Here is an 18,689-nt window from a genome sequence, read left to right as displayed (position 1 = left end):
AATACTTTCTTTCTATTTTCGGGGTCTTTCATTCTTTTTGACTTGATCGGCGTTTCATCTGAGATTGAAATTGGAGATGCGTTTTCGTTTGACTTCCAAGGATTGCGTTCATGTCGATCTAGGCGCACTTTTCGTTTTAAGCATAGTGATATTAGGTTGGATACCTTGAATATATCAGCCTTCTGGCTAGCCGGAACCTTTCTCTCATTCAACAACCTTCATTTCTATAGGCACTGTAGTGAAAAATCGTCTTTTAAACCATGTTTGACTACTTGAGACAATGGGAGACAAGGAGATCTAGAAGGTGTGTTTGGCAGAGAAGTGTTCTTTCAAAGGTGGTTTTTGTCAACGGTGGTGTTGTTAATATCCAACATAATCAACAGTGTATCTTATCAACCACCCTCTTTCTTTAACGTCAACTTGCTCTCCTTGACTTTGAGTATCAAACCCATTCTCACCAAAATCTTCCAATTACTCCTGCAGAACATGGATCTCACCATGCCAGGCCCAAGATCCGACTTCGAGACCAGGGTCCATGAAAATAGATACATCGGGACGGAGGTCTCCTTCCCCACTCCGCCTCTTTGCCCTCCGGGTTAAACACATCTCGATGGAGAAAATTTCGGGTTGCATTATATGGTCTTCATTAAACCTTGACCAGCAGTATAGTGAGGACGAGCCCCTTCCTGGAAGCTCCGCTGACCATGATCTTTTCTCGCTTTCCTTTTCTCTCTCTTTTGGTTTTGATTCTCCTAATGAGTGGCAACTTTGATGTTGAACTCTTGCCAGTCTGCTTTGCTACTCTCCCTTCGTTTACATGGACAATACGATATAAGTTAGGGCAAACGAGCTGCCGGATTCTTATTCACTCTACGTTGTATATATCAAGTCTTGTAGGTCAGCGAGACTATGCCCGCTACGAACAGAAGTCAGCGGACCACATAAGCAACGAAAACAGGCGGAGGAGAATGGCGAATTCCAGAGCTGGGGCTACTGCAGGGGTGACTTTCGCTTTGGGCTGAGGAGGGACTGTATGGTAAATGCACAACATGCGAATATTCGTAGTCTAAATTGTTTACTGATCAAGAAAGTGTGTTAAATTGGTTCAAATCCATCATTCATAACTCCTAGCAGATAACATCCGGGGTAAAACTAAAATTGACCAGTAAAACATAAAATAAGGATGTTGCTCGAGCCTCCATGGGTCAACTTTGAAAGTTGTAACATGAGAGTGCAACCTGCGACATTGTCTGACAATTTTGGGCTGAGTTGGAAGGTGTTAGTGGTTGAGGCAACTGTCGACTGGTAATGTTGCGTTCTCACAGAATTTTTCTCTTTTCCCTTTCCTCCACGCGAGATCCATCCTTGCATTGATCTGTGCAATCTGTGATAAAGAAAGTCCCCAAGTGCTAAAGTCAAGTAGACCTGATAGGGTTCCCAGAAATCAATTGAATGGGCATAGCCTCGGGGCAAATTGTAACGCAAGTCACTTTTAGTTCGTTCAAAAGCGAGGGCTAAGTACAGGGTCGTATCGATTATGAGAGCAAATCCGCAACTGTAGAAGAACAACATCAGTACATCGAAAATCAAAATTGGCACTTCTGGGCTCCTAAACTTACCATTCATAGGCATCTCATCGATCTGAGTGGAGTAGTAAAGTTCGATATCACGCAGGATGCGGACGTCTTCACTGGTGACGAAGTTGATGGCCACACCCTTGCGCCCAAAACGACCAGAACGACCAATACGGTGAATGTAGTTTTCACGGTTGGTGGGGAGATCGTAGTTGATGACCAGAGACACTTGCTGAACATCGATACCACGGGCCCACACATCAGTGGAAATCAGGACACGAGAATTACCCTGGCGGAAGTCCTGCATAATGCTATCACGCTCCTTCTGAGGCATCTCACCGTGCATGCTAGAAACAGTGAAATTGGCCTCGCGCATCTTGTCGGCCAGCCAGTCGACCTTGCGGCGGGTGTTGCAGAAGATCACAGCTTGGGTGATAGTCAATGTGTCGTAAAGATCGCACAGGGTGTCGAACTTCCACTCCTCCTTCTCAACGGCAATGAAGTATTGCTTAATACCCTCCAAGGTCAACTCGTCACGCTTAACCAAAACGCGCACGGGATCTGTCATAAATTTGGTTGTCATATCCAGCACGTCGTATGGAAGGGTAGCCGAGACCACCACAACCTGTGTTGCCGGTGGGAGGTAACGGTAGACATCGTAAATCTGCTCTCGGAAACCGCGGTTAAGAAGTTCGTCGGCCTCATCCAGGACGAGCATCTTAATGTGGCGTGTACGAAGGTTGCGGCGGCGGATCATGTCAGCGACACGGCCCGGTGTTCCAGAGACGACGTGCTGGCCATAGTCGAGCTTGCGAATATCCTCGCCAATGTTGGTACCACCAATGCATGCATGGCATTGGACGTTCATGTAATCGCCAAGGGCCATAATGACGGACTGGATCTGTGTTGCAAGTTCACGAGTGGGGGAAAGAACCAAAGCTTACAATTTCGTGTTAGCAAACGCATTTTCCAATACTTGGACACAACCTTATGTACCTTGGGTTTCGCGGACAACAGTGTCAATGACCTGCAGAGTACTGATCGAAAAAGTCGCAGTTTTACCGGTACCGGACTGGGCCTGCGCAATGGTATCACGGCCTTTGCAGATCTGAACAATGGCGCGCGACTGCACAGCAGAGGGGGACTCATACCCGTAGGCGTAAATTCCACGGAGCAAGCTCTCCTTCAGGTGCATGTCCTCGAAGGTCGGGGCCACAGTGACCTCCTTAGAGGTGCTGAACTCCATGCGCTCTGAGATGCTATTAGCAAGGCTCACTTCACCAAATTCAGGAGTCGCGCTTACCTTCGGCGCGTCTGTCGATTCCATCGGCCATGATGATAGGTTTCAGTTCACGGCAATAAAAGAGATGGGTATTAGAGAATGATAGGTACCTATGTGAGGCGCTGTAAGTTCGACTTTTTGCGATGGGAGCGGTACGGTCACATGACCATCCGCAAAGCTGCAGCTCTGAGTTCCGCGAACTTTCACTTCTTAACTCGTGTACGCCAGGTCTCCTACTTTTTGTATTAAGGTCAAAAATAACGATTCATTGGTCGCAAACTCAACATGCTTCTTGAAGACCAGCGATTTATTCACGAGGATCTCGAGCGGTTAGAGCAGGCCGTTGCTGATCGCGTGGCCGACAAACCTCGGAATGTAAGTTCGCCGGCAGCATTGATGCAAAAGGGTTTGCGAGCTAACAATAATGTTTCACAGATCCGCGAGAAACTAGCCAATGAACATGAACTCGCCAAATTCCTAGACCGAATTGAGGTGCAGTCCAAGAGACTGCTGGAAATCTACAAGGATGCAGATGGCCTGCGGGAGAAGGAGGTGCAGTCGATTTCCACTGGTGATCAATTCGAGGAGTTCTACACGCAGCTCGATGAGATCAAAGACTTCCATAAACGCTACCCGAACGAGCCAGTTGACAACCTCGAGCAAGCATACAAGCGTCATCAACCCGCCGAAGGCGAATCATCTCACACAGAGATCGATAATATGTTCACTGGCGAAGAGTGTTTCGGACAATACATGGATCTGACCACTAATCATGAGCAATATCTCAATCTCCCGGGTGTCAAGCGCCTGAATTACGTCCAATACCTCGATGTCTTCGATGTATTTACGCCACCGACCATGAGCATCAAGCGCAAAGACAAGATTTCAGATAAATACTTCCGTTATGTTGGCGAAGTTGCGACTTACCTCGAGGGATTTTTCAAGAGAGTGAAGCCTTTGGAGGACTTTGATGCGTTGATTGCCAGCTTCGACGAGGAATTCGACAAGCATTGGGCTGCAAAGGAAGTCCCCGGCTGGGCTGATGAGCAAGCCGCCACAGAAGGATCAGGCGAGGGAATATGGTGCGCAGACTGCGAGAAGGACTTCTCCAATGAGAATGTCTACCGAAACCATTTGACTGGCAAGAAGCACATCCGAGCTGCAGAGGCTCGTAAGGCTGCTGGCACATCCAATGAGAACCCCCAACCTTCTACAAACAAAACTGCGAACTCTTCCCTCGCGAAGGATTTGAAGGAGCGCGCTGTCGCTGTGCGAGAGCATCGGGTGCGTTGCTTCACAAACACACTTAAGGACGAGCGAGAAGCTACAAGACACAATGTCGTACGCCGACAAGGTCTGACCGAGCGTGAGCGCCAAATGGAACGTGAGGCTCTGATGGCTGAGCCTGAATCATATGGTGAAGGTCGTGGTGGTGACCAATCTGATGATGAAGAGGACAAGGAGAAGATCTACAACCCACTGAACCTACCACTGGCCTGGGACGGGAAGCCTATCCCTTACTGGTTGTACAAGCTGCATGGTCTTGGAGTCGAGTACCCGTGTGAAATTTGCGGAAACTACGTTTACATGGGTCGACGAGCATTCGATAAGCATTTCTCAGAGGCCAACCACATCTACGGCCTCAAATGCCTGGGTATCACAGCAAACACCAACCTCTTCCGTGAGATTACTCGCATCGAGGATGCAATGCGACTTTGGGAGAAGCTGGAACAGGATCGTAAGAAGGAGCGAGACTCCCGGGACAATGTCGTGCAGATGGAGGACGCAGAGGGTAATGTCATGCCCGAGAGAATTTATCACGATCTCAAGAAGCAGGGAATTCTTTGATTTACGCATACCCATCATATTGTTCTCTCTTTTTGTTGTCTGGGGGTAAGGTGTCAATACTACAGAAAAGCTTGGAGTTGGGCGAATGGCATGGCTCGTTTTTTCTCTCTCTCAAAGAGACATATCATTTTCAATGGATAACCTTTCCATATGCAAATCAGAAAGGAATTGATGTATGTTTTTGGAAGAAATGCATACAGATCTAGGATATACACTCGACGTGGTTCAATTCCAAGGATAAACTGAGGCCATAGATTATCACACCCCGTGTGGTTGTCAGTCGATGATAGTAGATAAGTCCATAATTCAAGGGGCTTGGAAAAGCTTGGTGATTGATCGAATCCACTGAACCTTTAAAATGTAATAAGTTGTGATCTTGACTTGGCGCTCACTTCTATAACATGCTCATCCTGGAAAATTACCCATCGGCCTCATATAGATCGTCACGTGCTTTCGTGTTCCATGGACACGATCCGCTTCCGGATTTCGCGTTTCCACTACACTTCTCTTAGTTTTTTTGCTTTACGGTTCACTAGGTGAAGAAAATCAACATATCACCAGTCCTATGTGATTCTTTCATTTCGATCCCCAATGGGATTCAAATTCGCCTTTTTAGGCGACCTTCTATCAAGCCTTGAAGCCAACCGAACGGCCAAGGCGGCTTCGACAACTAGGAAGGATGAGCCGGATTTTCAGACCATTGCAAAATGGTTTGGCCGACATGACCGCCATCTTAATCACCCCGACACAGATAGACTGGCCCTGCTATCGTGCATGTTTCCTGAGAGACGACCAGACCGAGTATATTGGCTCCAGGCCACTTCGCTCACCCGCGTTATCGGCCGCTGCTTGGGCCTAGGCTCTTCACGAATATCAGATCTAGATCGGTGGCGAAAGCCCGGAGGGCCAGACTTGGGTCAATGTGTCGAAAATGTGATGCGCCAAGCCGAAAACGTTGTCGAACATGACCGCGAGGTCATAGTTGAGGAGGTCGACGAAGCTCTCAACCTGATCGCCTCGAGGTGCCGCTTCTCCGGTCCCCAAGTTCGACGTCAGCATACTGCAGTGGATATCGATAAAGTTCTGTCATCTCTATACCGTCGATTGAGCAGCCGTGATGCGAAGTGGCTCACTCGCATGATCCTGAAGAGCTACGGCCCCGTTACGCTCCCAGAGAAGTATACACTAGAAAGATTTCACTTTCTTCTGCCTCAGCTCCTCCAGTTCCAAAACACTTTCAAAGGGGCCCTTGAAATGCTTAATTCTGAGCCGATGAATCATTTCCCACCCCGCCCAGATCGAAAATTGGCAGCTAGTCTCTGTGCCATTGCACTAGACCATATTCGCCCACGGACTGGAATCAGGGTTGGGCGACCTGATTACTTCAAGGCACGAAGCATCAAACATTGTATTCAGATGACAAGCCGCCGTCGAATGAGCATTGAAAGGAAATATGATGGTGAATACTGCCAAATCCATATTGATTTCACAAACAAGCAAACACCAATTCAAATCTTCTCTAAGAGCGGCAAAGACTCCACGTCAGATCGGTCAGGGATCATGTCAACTGTTGAGGAATCGCTTCACATAGGCAGGCCCCAATGCAAATTTACGCAACGTTGCATTCTTGAAGGCGAATTACTTGTGTGGAGTGATAAACGCGCTGATATTGCAGATTTCCATAAGCTCCGCAAGTTCCTAACGCGGTCTGGGACTTTCATCGGAGTTGACAGTGATTCACCACCCCAGCCATATGAGCATTTGATGATCGTCTTCTTTGACATACTCCTCTTGGATGACAATGTCTGTTTGAGAAGACCCCATCGGGAAAGACGGTTACTATTGAAAAACACGGTGCATTCAATCCATGGTCGATCTGCGATTGCTGAGCAAGAGATATTGGACTTTGACAAGCCAGAAAGTTACCGTTGGCTAGAGACCAGCTTTTCAAATGCAATAAATCGACGATGGGAAGGTCTTGTTTTGAAGGCCTGTGATGAGCCCTATTTTTCTATGTGTCCTATTGGAGTTGATAATTCCTCCGGTCGATGGATCAAACTGAAGAAAGATTACATCCCAGGCCTTGGAGATACGGTTGACCTTGTTTTGATTGGTGGAAACTACAATGCCGCAGATGCTGCGTTGCTTCCAATCCCCAAAAGGTTGAATTGGACAAATTTCTTGGTTGCTTGTCTGTTAAACAAGGAAGATGTTCTCCAGTCCCGAGATATTCCTCGATTTCGAGTGATAGATGTGGTTGGCCGTCATTGCATGCACCACAGTCTAATGGAATCTCTCAATCAGTTCGGAGACTTCATCGCTCGGGATCCCAAGAATTTCCATGAATTCGAAATTGAATACGGACATGGCAGTCTTCCCAGAGCGACCAAAATCTTCAAGAAACCATTCGTGGTCGAGCTGATGGGCAGTGGTTTTGAAAAGCCTTCTGGTGCCAGGTACTACACACTTCGTTTCCCACGTATTATAAAGATACATACGGATAGAAGCTTCGAAGATGCAGCATCCTTCCGGGAACTGCAGGTTTTAGCTGAAGAAACTAGATCTGTACCGACTGCAGACTCATCTGAGGAGAGAGAACATTGGTGCAAACGTCTCAAGGTTGGCAGTGGGCTCACCGATTACGTTGTGCAAAGATCAAAGAGCCCATCTTCCCGAAGTTCGAGTACGGAGCCGGATTCCCACTCAGAACCTCAAACCCCAGCCCAAACAGGGAGTGATGAGGTGCACTGTCTTGATTCGTTGCCTAGTTCTCCCGTGCATCAATCCTCCCAGAGTACGAGCAAGCAAATGTCCAGCACTGTTGAAAGTCATCCTGCTTTGTATATCGACGAGATGGTGATACCAATTGACCTCGAGCATCCTATCCCCGAAGCCAATGTCTTGACTGAAAATAACAATTTGTCCCAACGACAAAAGTACAGTCAACAGGAAAATGGTCTGCATACGGAGAACCCGACTAAAGTAGTAACGAATGAAGCTGAGGAAACGAAAAAGGCAATGGGCCCATGCCCAGCAGCAACTAGCCTGATCTCCATACATCATGAAGTTGCAGCCCAACACAAAACAATGGAGCGAAAGTCTCTCAAGTCACCGTTAACCACAATCCCAATATACATGTCAAGGGCAACCTCAGAAGCAGACACCTTAGAAAGTCTAGAAGACTCCGCTCTCCGTGAATTCTTGACATTTATAGGGTCTGCTAAGACAATGTCTTTATTATCCGAGTCTAACCCCTCCGCCTCCTCCATGGGCATGGGGTACGGCATTGTTCTTGTCAACACAGCCGAGGTCTCACTGGGTAAAGAGATCCACAGAACAGCCAAGGCCATCCAAAACGCATCATCCTTTCCTCCCAAAGGGACAATCTTCTTTTTGGGCTCTCTGTTTCTACAGCACGACATTTGCTCGGAAGATCTCAAGTTCTGTTTACGGACGACTTGGGCTGAACTTGCAAGGCACTTCTACTATGCATGTATTCGTTGGGATGTCTCTGATCAAAGCCAGCTGATACATTCGAACCAACTTGCATATGATGATCATCCGGATTGTGCCCTGGGACAAGATAAAGAACTTCGGATTTCTTCAGTCAGCTTTGACCAAGATGAGATTTTGGCGCTGGGAGAGTATATATCTATCGACCCGCCAGTGCTTTTCGGTGGTTAGTAGACACTTCAAACTTCCGGGATTAAATATGGCCTGGTACAGCTAAGCACAATACGAAGTCCAAGAGTATCAATATCATTTTCAACTTTGGAAGGTGATGAGAACTCGTAATTATTTATGACCAGGGTAAAACGAGACGCCACGCTATCATGAAAATGAGATGACCTACATACCGAATACAAGATAAGGATACTAGCCACCACCTTCCCGTCTAGCCCGAACATCACTCATTAGCGCTCTCGCCTCTTCTACTTCAAACCCATCTTGGCAAAGTTCTCCTGCTAGCAGATCCGCGCGATCTAGGTCACCATGGCGCAGAGCATATTGTGCCAGCCACAAGCGCGCCCTAGATGTAGTCGCCGTAGGACCAGTACCATGATGCCATGTTTCACTAGAAGTAGATTCATCATTTTGCATAGCAAACGATGAGTTCCGAGGACGGGGCTTCCGGCGACGCCGCCTAGGTACGTCGTCATCATCGCCAGAATTCTCAGCTTCATCGCTGTGGGTAGCATGCTCAGAAGCAGAGGAGTACTCATCCTCATCGTCTGAGTTTCCTTCCTCGTTCACGGGGGCACCGCCCGATTCTTGTTGCAGGGTTAACTCCATGTAGGCGGACGCTTCTTCTTCATCGCCAAGTCGCTCGTAAAGAGTTGCGATCTGGTGTAATGTTTCTGCGTCGAGAATTTTGCGTGCACCTGGACCAGGGCTTGACCCAACTCCTGGACCCCCTTCTGCATAATAGGCTCCAGCAACAAGGGCACGCTTCAGGGCCTGGATACTTTGCTCGACGCGGCCCATCTTTGCATAACACGATCCTACCGCCTGCCACATCTTTGGGTCGTAAGGTTGGAGGGCGGCTGCTCGCTGGTAGTAGAAGAGCGCGTAGAAGGACATGTCGAGGACTTCATATGCCTGGCCGAGACCGTACCAAGCGCGATAATCTTTGCGGTTGACATCAACAGCACGACGGTATGATTCGATGGCGGTATGGGTGTTTTTCATCTCAATGTATTCGTGGCCCATAAGGGTCCAAGCCGACAAAAAGTTTCGATCGAGCGTCAGTGCACGGCGGAAATACATAACAGCTTTCTCGTGTTCGGATTTCAGGGAATAATAGTTGCCCACAACGCAACAAGTCTCAGGGCGGAATTTGTCGGTGGCAATCGCAATCTGAGCGACGAAAGCCAGTTGAGGCCGTGCACCCATGACGTATAGTATATTGGAGTAATGGTCAAGGCTATCCAGCCGGTGTGGAGATGTAGCCAGGATTTCATTAAATATTTCCGCCGCTTTGTCAAAGTCTGAATCTCGTTAGTACCGGAGACTAATGGGCTGGATGTTATTGGCCTTACCTTTATCATGGTAATAAAGAAGCGCCTCTTGAGTCTGGAGAAATGCGTTGGTAGGGAACAATGTTTGAAGCTGGTGAAGGTCTTTGTATGTCTCGGGTGTAGTTTGATAAAGCTCCTGGCTGCTGTAAGTGTGGAAAATTAAAGTCATGAGATTCTTTGGCAGACGGTCCACGATTTGTTTCAACTGTGAGCGATGTCAGTCTTCGGTTTCAAATAGTTTCAGTAAAGACCTTACATCTTCGTTATTGGCCAAAAGATCACCCAGCTCTTGCCAAGCCCCCCAATGGAATGGGTTCTGGTGCACACTCTGGATGAGCCACTTCTTCGCCAGTTCCTCATTTCGGCCCTTCAGTAAAACAATGGCGTAAAGATATTCGAGCCACCCCTGTCCCTGATCGGCAAGTCCCTGAGCACTTCGCTCCATGAGCCAGCCTTCCAAGCCGCGGGCAAGGTCTGGGAGCTCTCGATTGACTGCCATTCCGCCATCCGCAGGGCCCAACACCATCTCGGTTTCCTCATCCTTGCGCTTCTCGCCTGCCATGAATTTCGCGTACAATGCAAGGAATAGCGATTTTTGACTGAGTTTTGGGTATGGATTCCTCCGCGGTTGGCCCTTTGAGGCTTGGAATGGTGATGATTTCTCTTTGCCCTTGAGAGATGTGCGAGGTTGTTTCGATTTCGAGTTGGGAGAAGACACAGAGAGAGGTACTGGAGGTGTAGTTGGAGGTAGAAACACGGCCGCACAGCGGTCATATTCTCGAGTGTCAAAATAGGATTTGGCTAGGAGGTATTTGTGGGATTCTCGGGCTTCCAAGGCCGCTTCGGTACGGTCTTGCGCGCCTAAATATGGGTTTATGGGTGGGAGAGGAGGTTCTGCAAAATCCATTGGGGATTCAGGGTCGGTGTCTTCGTGGTCGACAGGTAAAAGAGAGTCTAGCATCTCCGCTGCCCTAGATGGTAGTAAGCTTGTCAGCGTTCTTCAGTGAGGAATGGTACGGATTGATCATGGCTTACCATTTTGATGATTGGTATAGACATCGCTCTGAGCATTTTATCGCAGACTCTTCGAACCGATGTCTGAGTTCTTGGATGATTTCCTCAGTGATCTCCATTGTCGCCATCTCCAACAGAGCCTCCGGCAGTGCGGGGAGTGATTAAGTGGCTTTCTTTGAGATGGGGTAGTTTGAAGCAGTCAGGTCAAGGCGACCATTTGGCTTGTGTTCTTTTCCCAGCCAGTCCCGCTTTCGGTTTGCGCAAAGGAAAGCGAGGCGTGAAACTGTCGCAATGGAAGGCTCGGGCAGCGGCGCGTGTTGATGCGACGAGCGCAATGTAAGCGGCAATTGACTTTCTAAGGCCGCGCGAAGACCAGTCAAAACAGGCTAACTGATCAAGTTACCTCAGACTTGTCGATAAAGCGGAATGCTATAGCTGACAAGAACCTGAAAAAGTACAAGCATGTAGAAACAATAAGTTCCAGTCACGAGCAGCAACTGCAGCTGTCAACACCAAACAACACAAACACGCCAAGCCCCGTGTTCCCCTCCGCGGGGAATTTAAGTGCAATAGTCAATTCAATTATTGTCTGGCACTTAATTTCCTCACTCACCATCTCTCTTCCCCTATCCAAGTCATTATGGCTCAGACTACCAAGCGCGCTGATTTTGAGGCCGTCTTTCCCAAGTTGGCCGAGGAAATTCTTGGTCATGCTAAGAAGTACAACTTGCCCGATAACGCTCTAACGTGGTTCGAGAAGGTGAGATTAAATGCCTATAAGCATTTCGGCCCCAAAAGCCGCATCAACTGACTGTATCATTTAGTCCCTGTATGCCAACGTCACCGGTGGAAAGCTGAACCGCGGTCTCTCCGTTCCCGATACTGGCCTTGCCCTCTTGCAGAAGCCCCTGACCGATGAACAATTCGAGCAACTGAGCGTTCTGGGCTGGCTCACCGAGCTGCTCCAGGCTTTTTTCCTGGTTAGCGATGATATGATGGACGGCTCCATTACCCGCCGTGGTCAGCCCTGCTGGTACCGCCAGGATGGTGTCGGCTTTGTCGCCATCAACGACGCTTTCATGCTCGAGTCCGCCATTTACCTCATCCTGAAGCAGCGTTTCCGCTCTCACCCCGCCTACATTGACCTTGTTGAGCTCTTCCACGAGACCGCCTGGCAGACTGAGCTGGGTCAGCAGTGTGACCTGATCACCGCCCCTGAGGATAAGATTGATCTTGACAACTTCTCCATGGAGAAGTACATGTTCATCGTTACCTACAAGACTGCCTACTACAGCTTCTACCTACCCGTGGCTCTTGCTTTGATCTACTTGGAGCGGGCTACCGAGGAGAACCTTAAGCAGGTGCACGACATCCTGATCCCTCTGGGTCAGTACTTCCAGATCCAGGATGACTACCTTGACAACTTCGGTGACCCAGCCGTCATTGGCAAGATCGGTACCGACATTCAGGACAACAAGTGCTCTTGGTTGATCAACCAGGCCATCCAGCGGGCCACCCCTGAGCAGCGTGCCGTGCTCGATGCCTCTTACGGCCGCAAGGACGCTGCTGAGGAGGCCAAGGTCAAGGCCGTCTTCAACGAGATGGGACTTGAGAAGGTCTACCAGGACTACGAGGAGAAGGTGGTTAGCGAGCTGCGTGAGAAGATCGCTGCAGTGGACGAGACTAAGGGTCTTAAGAAGGAGGTCCTCGAGTCCTTCCTGGCCAAGATTTACAAGCGTACCAAATAGATATCTAGACGTACGTGCGCTTTGGGATAAAAGTTGATCAAGTTGATACCCAGCGCTTTGATGCGTGACGACGCGATGCGATTTCGGCTCATACGTTAATATAAATTTCGGGCTTTGAATCCATCTGTCTTGTACTTACGAATTATAATCTTTCTGAGCAGTAGAGGGAACTAAGATCCTATGTCTTGACATAATCCTATGCACAACAATAAAGGCTGTATATGCAGATATGATTAAGTGTATCTACAAACATACGTGCACGGGCACAGGAACATTTACATGATTCACTACTATAAAGATCCGATCTGACTCGCGGCCCGCCCCACTTGGCCCACGTTGCCGCTGCACTAAAACCCATTCGGCTCAGGGTTAATCATCTTTCCTCCACCTCGACAATGATCTCAGCAAGATGCCCCTGTCCATACGGATCATCTTTATGGCACCCCTGCTCACACTATCCCCCAAAAATGTGGCACTGTGGCTACTGCTGTTCTTGGGCAATGCAATCGCTGATAGAGTAAACGATTTTCGCTCCGAAAAATATGCCCACGGCTTTGAGGGCGCATTCCCGCTACAGCATTACTCGTCCGCGGGCGTGTCAGGCCCGATCTTAAATTACTGGGAGAAAAGTGTTGCGTGCGATGATGGCTTATATACGATTATCGCGCCGCGCGGGGAAGCGGTGCGCCATTCCGGACCGATGATTCTGGATAACCAGGGCCATTTGGTGTGGTTCAAGGAATACGAGACAAGTTATAATGCCAATGTATATACTTATAAGGGACAACGGTATTTGACGTTCTGGGCGGGTGATGACCAGATTCGGGGGCACGGGGAGGGGATATTGTATATGGTGAGTTTGGGACCATGGGCAAAGACCACATATCAGACTGAAAGGACTAGGCTCACGAGGTAAACAGCTCAATTCCAGCTATGAAGAAGCATATAAACTTCATGGTGTAAATGGTGCCGCGGCAGACTTGCATGAATTCCATATCACGCGCGACGAAACTGCCGTCTTCACAGTCTACGATATCCAATCTGTCGACTTGACTCCATCAGGTGGATCGCAAAATGGCTGGATTTACGATGGCGTCTTTCAGGAGATTGATATAGAAACTAATGAGCTTCTCTTTCAATGGCGTGCTTCAGACCACTTCTCTTTCAGCGAGGTTGAGCGCGGCAGCGAAGGGACGGGTGAATCAGCAGAGGACCCATGGGATTGGTTCCACATCAACAGCATCGACAAAGACGAAAAAGGCAACTTCCTCATATCCTCACGGTACCTGAACTGTCTTGCATATATCGACGGTGTAACCGGGGATGTGATCTGGAAACTCGGCGGGAAGGAAAGCTCATTCACCGATCTATCGGCAGGCGCAGCGACGAACATAAGCTGGCAGCATCACGCACGGTTTCAGCCTCAGTACGATACCACGAAAATGACAAAAGCGATATCAATTTTCGATAACTCGTCTCGCGGGAAAGGCGCACCGGAGAACACCAGTCGTGGGCTAATCGTCGATATCAACGAGACGAATATGACAGTCGCTGTGCGTGCGCAGTACTGGAATCAAGTCCCAATTAGCAGCCAGTCGCAGGGCTCAATGCAGGTTCTAGAAAACGGGCATGTACTTCTCGGCTACGGCTACAGTGCTGCATGGACGGAGTTCGGAGCTGACGGGGAGGTTCTCTGCGAAGTGAATTTTGGTCCGAGAGAGTTATTCGAGCGAGGGGGTGTCATCTCGTATCGAACTTTCAAGCAGAAGTGGGTTGGGATGCCTCTAACTGCGCCTGATGTTGCATTGTCTGGGACCGCGGCAGCTGTTAGCTGGAATGGGGCGACGGAGGTGGCTACCTGGGTGTTGCAAGGATCTTATGTTAATGTGACAGACTCGCCTGAGTCTATAGATGAAGATGGTATACACAGATATTCAACTGGACATGTTGCAGATGACGAATTTCAGTTCATCTCTGCGGTGCCTAAGACTGGATTTGAGACCAAATTCCTTATCCGGGCTGATATACCGTACCGCACATTGCGTGTTATGGCCCTTGATAGTACCGGCGGCTTCCTGGGAAAGACAAGGGCTATGCAGTGGGCACCCGAGGAAATGAACGAGGAGATTGGGGTGTTTGCTGGTGATGAGGAGCTGAAGGAATCCAATTCGAAGGAACATCGCATCTCACCCTTGATCATGTTCGGTATGGGTTTCATGAGTGCAGCAGCAATTGTGCTATGTGCATGGCTTATCTGCAAGTACATCTATTCCAGATCTCTTGGGCAGACCTTCATTGGCCGACGCAACCATGGTAAGGACGAGGGGTGGCAGGCAGTCCAAACAGGCGAGGAGCTGGATGAGTTGGACGACTTCAGCGACTTGGAGTCTGGGCAACGAGATGAAGATCATTTATTGAATGGTAATAGAAACAGGGTGGAATAATCGCTCCCTGTCTGCATTGTATAGTAGTAAAAGAAGCCGGCCCCGACACGGTATTCTACAACATGACCACACCCATACCTCCTGGCCTCTGGCTATGTAAGCAATTTGACTTGTCCTCATTGACTACCGATTCCACTCGGTAATTGAAGAGGTAATAGTTAAGCTGGCCATCGCCACGGCCGAAGCGAAGCTTTTCCAAGAATAGGTCGTTGTCTTGGAGACGAAGTGCATTGAACACATCGAACCGAGCCTGGGGACATACATACTAGTCAGTTCGAGCAAAATAAAGGGAAGGATGGATGAGAGTTAAAAGAAACCGAGGCCTTGCCCTTTTCGCCAAGATAAGGGCATCGTTGATCAGGCCCTGTAAACGCTGCTGAAGGTTCTGAGTCTTGTCCGTCGCATAGTAATATAGGTATGCCGTTCGAATCACGTCAGACTGAGAATGTGAGAGCACCGCAGATTCGATAGAGTAGAAAGACACAAGATCTGTGATCCTTTCTGTTTCTAGATCTTCCACAACATATGCCCAAACCACCCGTTTACCAACTTCTTCCGCCTGACCAGCTTCAAGGAACAACCAATGCCTTAGCTCGTCTATACTGAATGCTGGGCTGATATCAAATCGCTGGAGATACTGCTCTAGTAGCCCACGGACGGCATCCAGGTCGCCAGCTTGCATGAGGCGCAGGCCAGGCGTTTGGGTAATGCCTGGCAGATGATACTTTGCAACCTGTCGGGCCTTGGTCGTGCTCGCTGGTAGGTGCGAAAAGCCGGACTCGTACAGTTTGAGCCAGTTAAGGGCGCGATGATAGTAACGGCACGATGCTACCGGTGTGGGCAAGACTGCTGCTGCGGTATAGAAGGCCTGGTAAATGCCTTGGAGGTAGCAGCGCCGGGTGATCTCCCTGATCAAAAGTGGCGCCAGGCGTTTCGAGCGAAGTCTTTTGTGAATACATAAAAAGTTGATTTCGACCACCTTGATCGTCTGCGTATGAATATTGATGTTGGTTGGTAGACCGCTGATGAAAGCGACTAGCTTTTGCGATGCGGAAGCGCGTACTCCGATGTGATATTGCTTCTGCCAGCCTGGAGCAGTCAAGGCCCTATAGCAAGATTGATTGAGCACTTAAAGAAGACCTTAATTTTGTGTCTAGGAATTGACCTACCATCTTAGGAAAACCGGCGAATAGTTTAGTCGGAAGTTCGAATCACCATCTTCAACATAATGGTTTGACAGTAATTCATATAACTCACCCACCTCCTTCTCGTCCTCTGGGTTGATTGTCCCCCACTCGAAGCCATCTAAAAGTGGGTAGGGCTTTTTTGGCACCTCGTCTAAATTGACCATTTTGATAGGTCCTCCCCTACCTTTACCACCCTCATTGAATTGTGGCACTGGCTGTGTCTTCCAGAACTTGTAAGATCCGGCATCTCTTGGTCCCCTGTCATTCTCCCTTGGTTCTCCAACCCGCAACCTCGCAAATAATTCGGATACCGTTGCATTGTCTAGGTTGAGCCTTGACTTGGTCAGGGATGGATCTGTTCCTGTCATCAATAAGTATTGTTTGGTTTCGCCTTATCTTTCTTGACTGACCGTTGCTCGATGGTAAATCATTCTTTATATTTGATTCCTCCATTATAGTCAGAATCTGCGAGGTTTTCTCCCTTCCAAAGGATAGAGCAATTCTTGGAAAGTTGTATTGACGGCTATTATCCCTGACACGAAAGAATATTCGTGAAAGGGGACAGGCGTGCACTATGTTCAGCGATAATCGTCGAGTACAACACTAGTCATATCATAGCTCATTCATGGTAGCCACTATCGAAAGCCAATAAAGGCTCATTTGTAGATGATTCATAGGCCTATTACGCAATTCAACTATCCCCAGTCGCGCGGGAAGAATATCAGTATGTAAGCTAAGCATACTGAGCTACACGTTACAGGGATAAGTGCAACATTTGATTCGTAGGACCAGTAATGTGGAGACGATGGCAGGGACTAAGAGGCGGATGCGCCGACGGAAGGCCGGAAAGCCGAGGGTCACGAGGACACACCTAGTCCGTGTTGGCGTTGGAGATAAAGAAATATTCATGGACGCATCTTTGTACTGATTTACAAAGACTTTTCACAGTTATTCGAAATCAAGTTTCTTTATTCATTCGAGTTTCCAAGGCTAACCCAGACTAAAGAGTGGAGCCTGGTATAAATGGCAAATTTCTAATAAAAGCGCCATGTCTCCGATGCCGCCTAAGCCGAGGCAGCAACACCAAGACGCTGGAAGCCACCATTGGCAGCAACCTCCTCCTGCAGCTTAGCCATCCGCTTCTGATCACCAGTGGGATCAGTAGAGTCAGCATCAAGCGCCCAGGAGAGGTACTCATTGGTATAGTTGGACTTGAAGTCCTCATCCAAAATACCAAGACGCTTGCCATAGCGAGTAACCTTCTCCCAGTCACGGCTAACGTTCTTGAGGTCCCGACTGAAGTAGGCGTAGGAGCGCTCAAAGATCTTGCGGTTGACAGGAGTAGCCATGATAGGCTTAACATCAACATACTCCTCATAAGTACCCTTAGGATCAGCCAAGACATCATCTGTAGCACGCTTCACAGCACGCATGAACTTGCCAACGCGCTCCTGGTTCTCAGCAAGGAACTTGTCATTGGCAATGTACAGAATGGAACAGAAGCAGCAGCAGCCCAGCTCGGCGAGCTGGTCAATGCGCAACATCTGGACGTCGGAGCGGGGGCGGTTTTGCTCTGCAAGCCACTCGGCCAGCTCAACCATTTGTACGTTCTCGAGACCAATACCGGCGTCAATGTCACCGCGGATGATGGCCTTGGTAACGTTCATGCCGCAGCGGACGGCGGTATAGTCATCAGCGGTCATGCCGTAGTACTTTGTAAGCTCGTCGATTTGGATCTTGCCGAATTCTCCAACGTAGCCGATGCGTTTGCCCTTCAGAGAGCGGAAGTCCTCAGTGATTCCGCTAGACTTGAGGTACACCACACCGGTGAAGGGCTCGTCGAGAAGGGAGCCAATGGAGGTCACGGGGAAGTTGCGAGCTTTGGCCTGTGTATGGATTAGAACGAACATGCTTTGATAGACGACTGAGATTAACGTACAGCTAGGGTGTGGATCATGGCCTTGAAGCCCATGTCGACCTTGCCGCTACCAATGATCTCGGTCACATCGGAGGGGTCATTGGGCTCCAGCAGGGCAACCTTGAGGCCTTCATCCTTGAAGTAGCCACGGGCCTGAGCGAGGTAGAGAGGGGCGTGGTACGGGGTGGCGTGCCTGAAGATAATACTCAGCCTGTGTACTTTATACTTTGTGCTTTTCAAAGCCCTCAAAGGAGAAGACATGATTCAAATAGGTTCTGTTAGCATACCAGTTGGTCAGGAAAGTGATCTTGTCCGTAGCCATTTTGGAGATTGGTACAAGAACTGTTTATACTTCTATCGAGTCAGCATCCCGACACAAGGGTATCCGTGTCCAACAGTCCACTATGTTAGCATTAAACATCCATAGCAACCATTGAACACGAACACAAAAAACAGCAAAGGGGGAACAATTCAAGTCACGCATGTCCTTTCGCTAGAATTATCTAGATCAAGTTTTGACAGTATAATCTCAGAACAGCCAGACTGCCGTAGAATATGATTGCTCATGTCTACGACAGCCCGAACCGAACACCTGTCATGCGTAGCTGACTGTTATACCATATAATACCTTGACCCTATAATCATCGCGGGGACAA

At 48.8% G+C, this 18,689-nt stretch overlaps 8 protein-coding genes across 8 annotated transcripts; 4 read left to right on the top strand and 4 right to left on the bottom strand.

The window, feature by feature from the left end:
* Window positions 1-1,535: 1,535 nt before the first annotated feature.
* N7503_011687 (ATP-dependent RNA helicase eIF4A) lies at window positions 1,536-2,908 on the bottom strand (the record flags this gene model as incomplete). Its single annotated transcript, XM_057071233.1, has 4 exons — window positions 1,536-1,555; window positions 1,620-2,513; window positions 2,571-2,825; window positions 2,878-2,908. 4 exons carry the CDS (start codon window positions 2,906-2,908, stop codon window positions 1,536-1,538), a joined length of 1,200 nt encoding a protein of 399 aa, XP_056917844.1.
* Window positions 2,909-3,129: 221 nt separating this feature from the next.
* Window positions 3,130-4,704, top strand: N7503_011686 (SF3a splicing factor complex subunit PRP9; the record flags this gene model as incomplete). Its single annotated transcript, XM_057071232.1, has 2 exons — window positions 3,130-3,231; window positions 3,292-4,704. The coding sequence occupies exons 1-2, from the start codon at window positions 3,142-3,144 to the stop codon at window positions 4,702-4,704; spliced, it is 1,503 nt and encodes a 500-aa protein (XP_056917843.1). The 5' UTR covers window positions 3,130-3,141.
* Window positions 4,705-5,295: 591 nt separating this feature from the next.
* N7503_011685 (ATP dependent DNA ligase domain protein) lies at window positions 5,296-8,388 on the top strand (the record flags this gene model as incomplete). The annotated part of the gene is made up of 1 exon (XM_057071231.1): window positions 5,296-8,388. One exon carries the CDS (start codon window positions 5,296-5,298, stop codon window positions 8,386-8,388), a length of 3,093 nt encoding a protein of 1,030 aa, XP_056917842.1.
* Window positions 8,389-8,580: 192 nt separating this feature from the next.
* On the bottom strand, window positions 8,581-10,875 carry N7503_011684 (anaphase promoting complex subunit CDC23; the record flags this gene model as incomplete). Its single annotated transcript, XM_057071230.1, has 4 exons — window positions 10,758-10,875; window positions 9,979-10,693; window positions 9,744-9,927; window positions 8,581-9,692 (listed from the first exon to the last, which is right to left on the bottom strand). The coding sequence occupies exons 1-4, from the start codon at window positions 10,862-10,864 to the stop codon at window positions 8,581-8,583; spliced, it is 2,118 nt and encodes a 705-aa protein (XP_056917841.1). The 5' UTR covers window positions 10,865-10,875.
* A 435-nt stretch (window positions 10,876-11,310) lies between these two features.
* Window positions 11,311-12,484, top strand: erg20 (bifunctional (2E,6E)-farnesyl diphosphate synthase/dimethylallyltranstransferase; the record flags this gene model as incomplete). The annotated part of the gene is made up of 2 exons (XM_057071229.1): window positions 11,311-11,496; window positions 11,561-12,484. Coding segments are annotated over 2 exons (1,110 nt in total), but the record flags the coding sequence as incomplete, so codon positions are not given.
* A 409-nt stretch (window positions 12,485-12,893) lies between these two features.
* On the top strand, window positions 12,894-14,928 carry N7503_011682 (arylsulfotransferase family protein; the record flags this gene model as incomplete). The annotated part of the gene is made up of 2 exons (XM_057071228.1): window positions 12,894-13,337; window positions 13,405-14,928. The coding sequence occupies 2 exons, from the start codon at window positions 12,894-12,896 to the stop codon at window positions 14,926-14,928; spliced, it is 1,968 nt and encodes a 655-aa protein (XP_056917839.1).
* A 265-nt stretch (window positions 14,929-15,193) lies between these two features.
* Window positions 15,194-16,568, bottom strand: N7503_011681 (uncharacterized protein; the record flags this gene model as incomplete). The annotated part of the gene is made up of 3 exons (XM_057071227.1): window positions 15,194-16,034; window positions 16,098-16,470; window positions 16,526-16,568. 3 exons carry the CDS (start codon window positions 16,566-16,568, stop codon window positions 15,194-15,196), a joined length of 1,257 nt encoding a protein of 418 aa, XP_056917838.1.
* A 611-nt stretch (window positions 16,569-17,179) lies between these two features.
* On the bottom strand, window positions 17,180-18,355 carry N7503_011680 (NMT1/THI5 family protein; the record flags this gene model as incomplete). Its single annotated transcript, XM_057071226.1, has 3 exons — window positions 17,180-18,001; window positions 18,055-18,226; window positions 18,321-18,355. 3 exons carry the CDS (start codon window positions 18,353-18,355, stop codon window positions 17,180-17,182), a joined length of 1,029 nt encoding a protein of 342 aa, XP_056917837.1.
* Between the last annotated feature and the right edge of the window lie 334 nt (window positions 18,356-18,689).

Source organism: Penicillium pulvis (genome assembly GCF_028828015.1).
Source record: "Penicillium pulvis strain IBT 33274 chromosome Unknown scaffold_8_segment0_segment0, whole genome shotgun sequence".
In the NCBI taxonomy this organism is placed as follows: Eukaryota; Fungi; Ascomycota; class Eurotiomycetes; order Eurotiales; family Aspergillaceae; genus Penicillium; species Penicillium pulvis.
The sequence above is the reverse complement of the archived record's forward strand: the minus strand, read 5'-3'. Positions and strand labels throughout refer to the sequence as shown.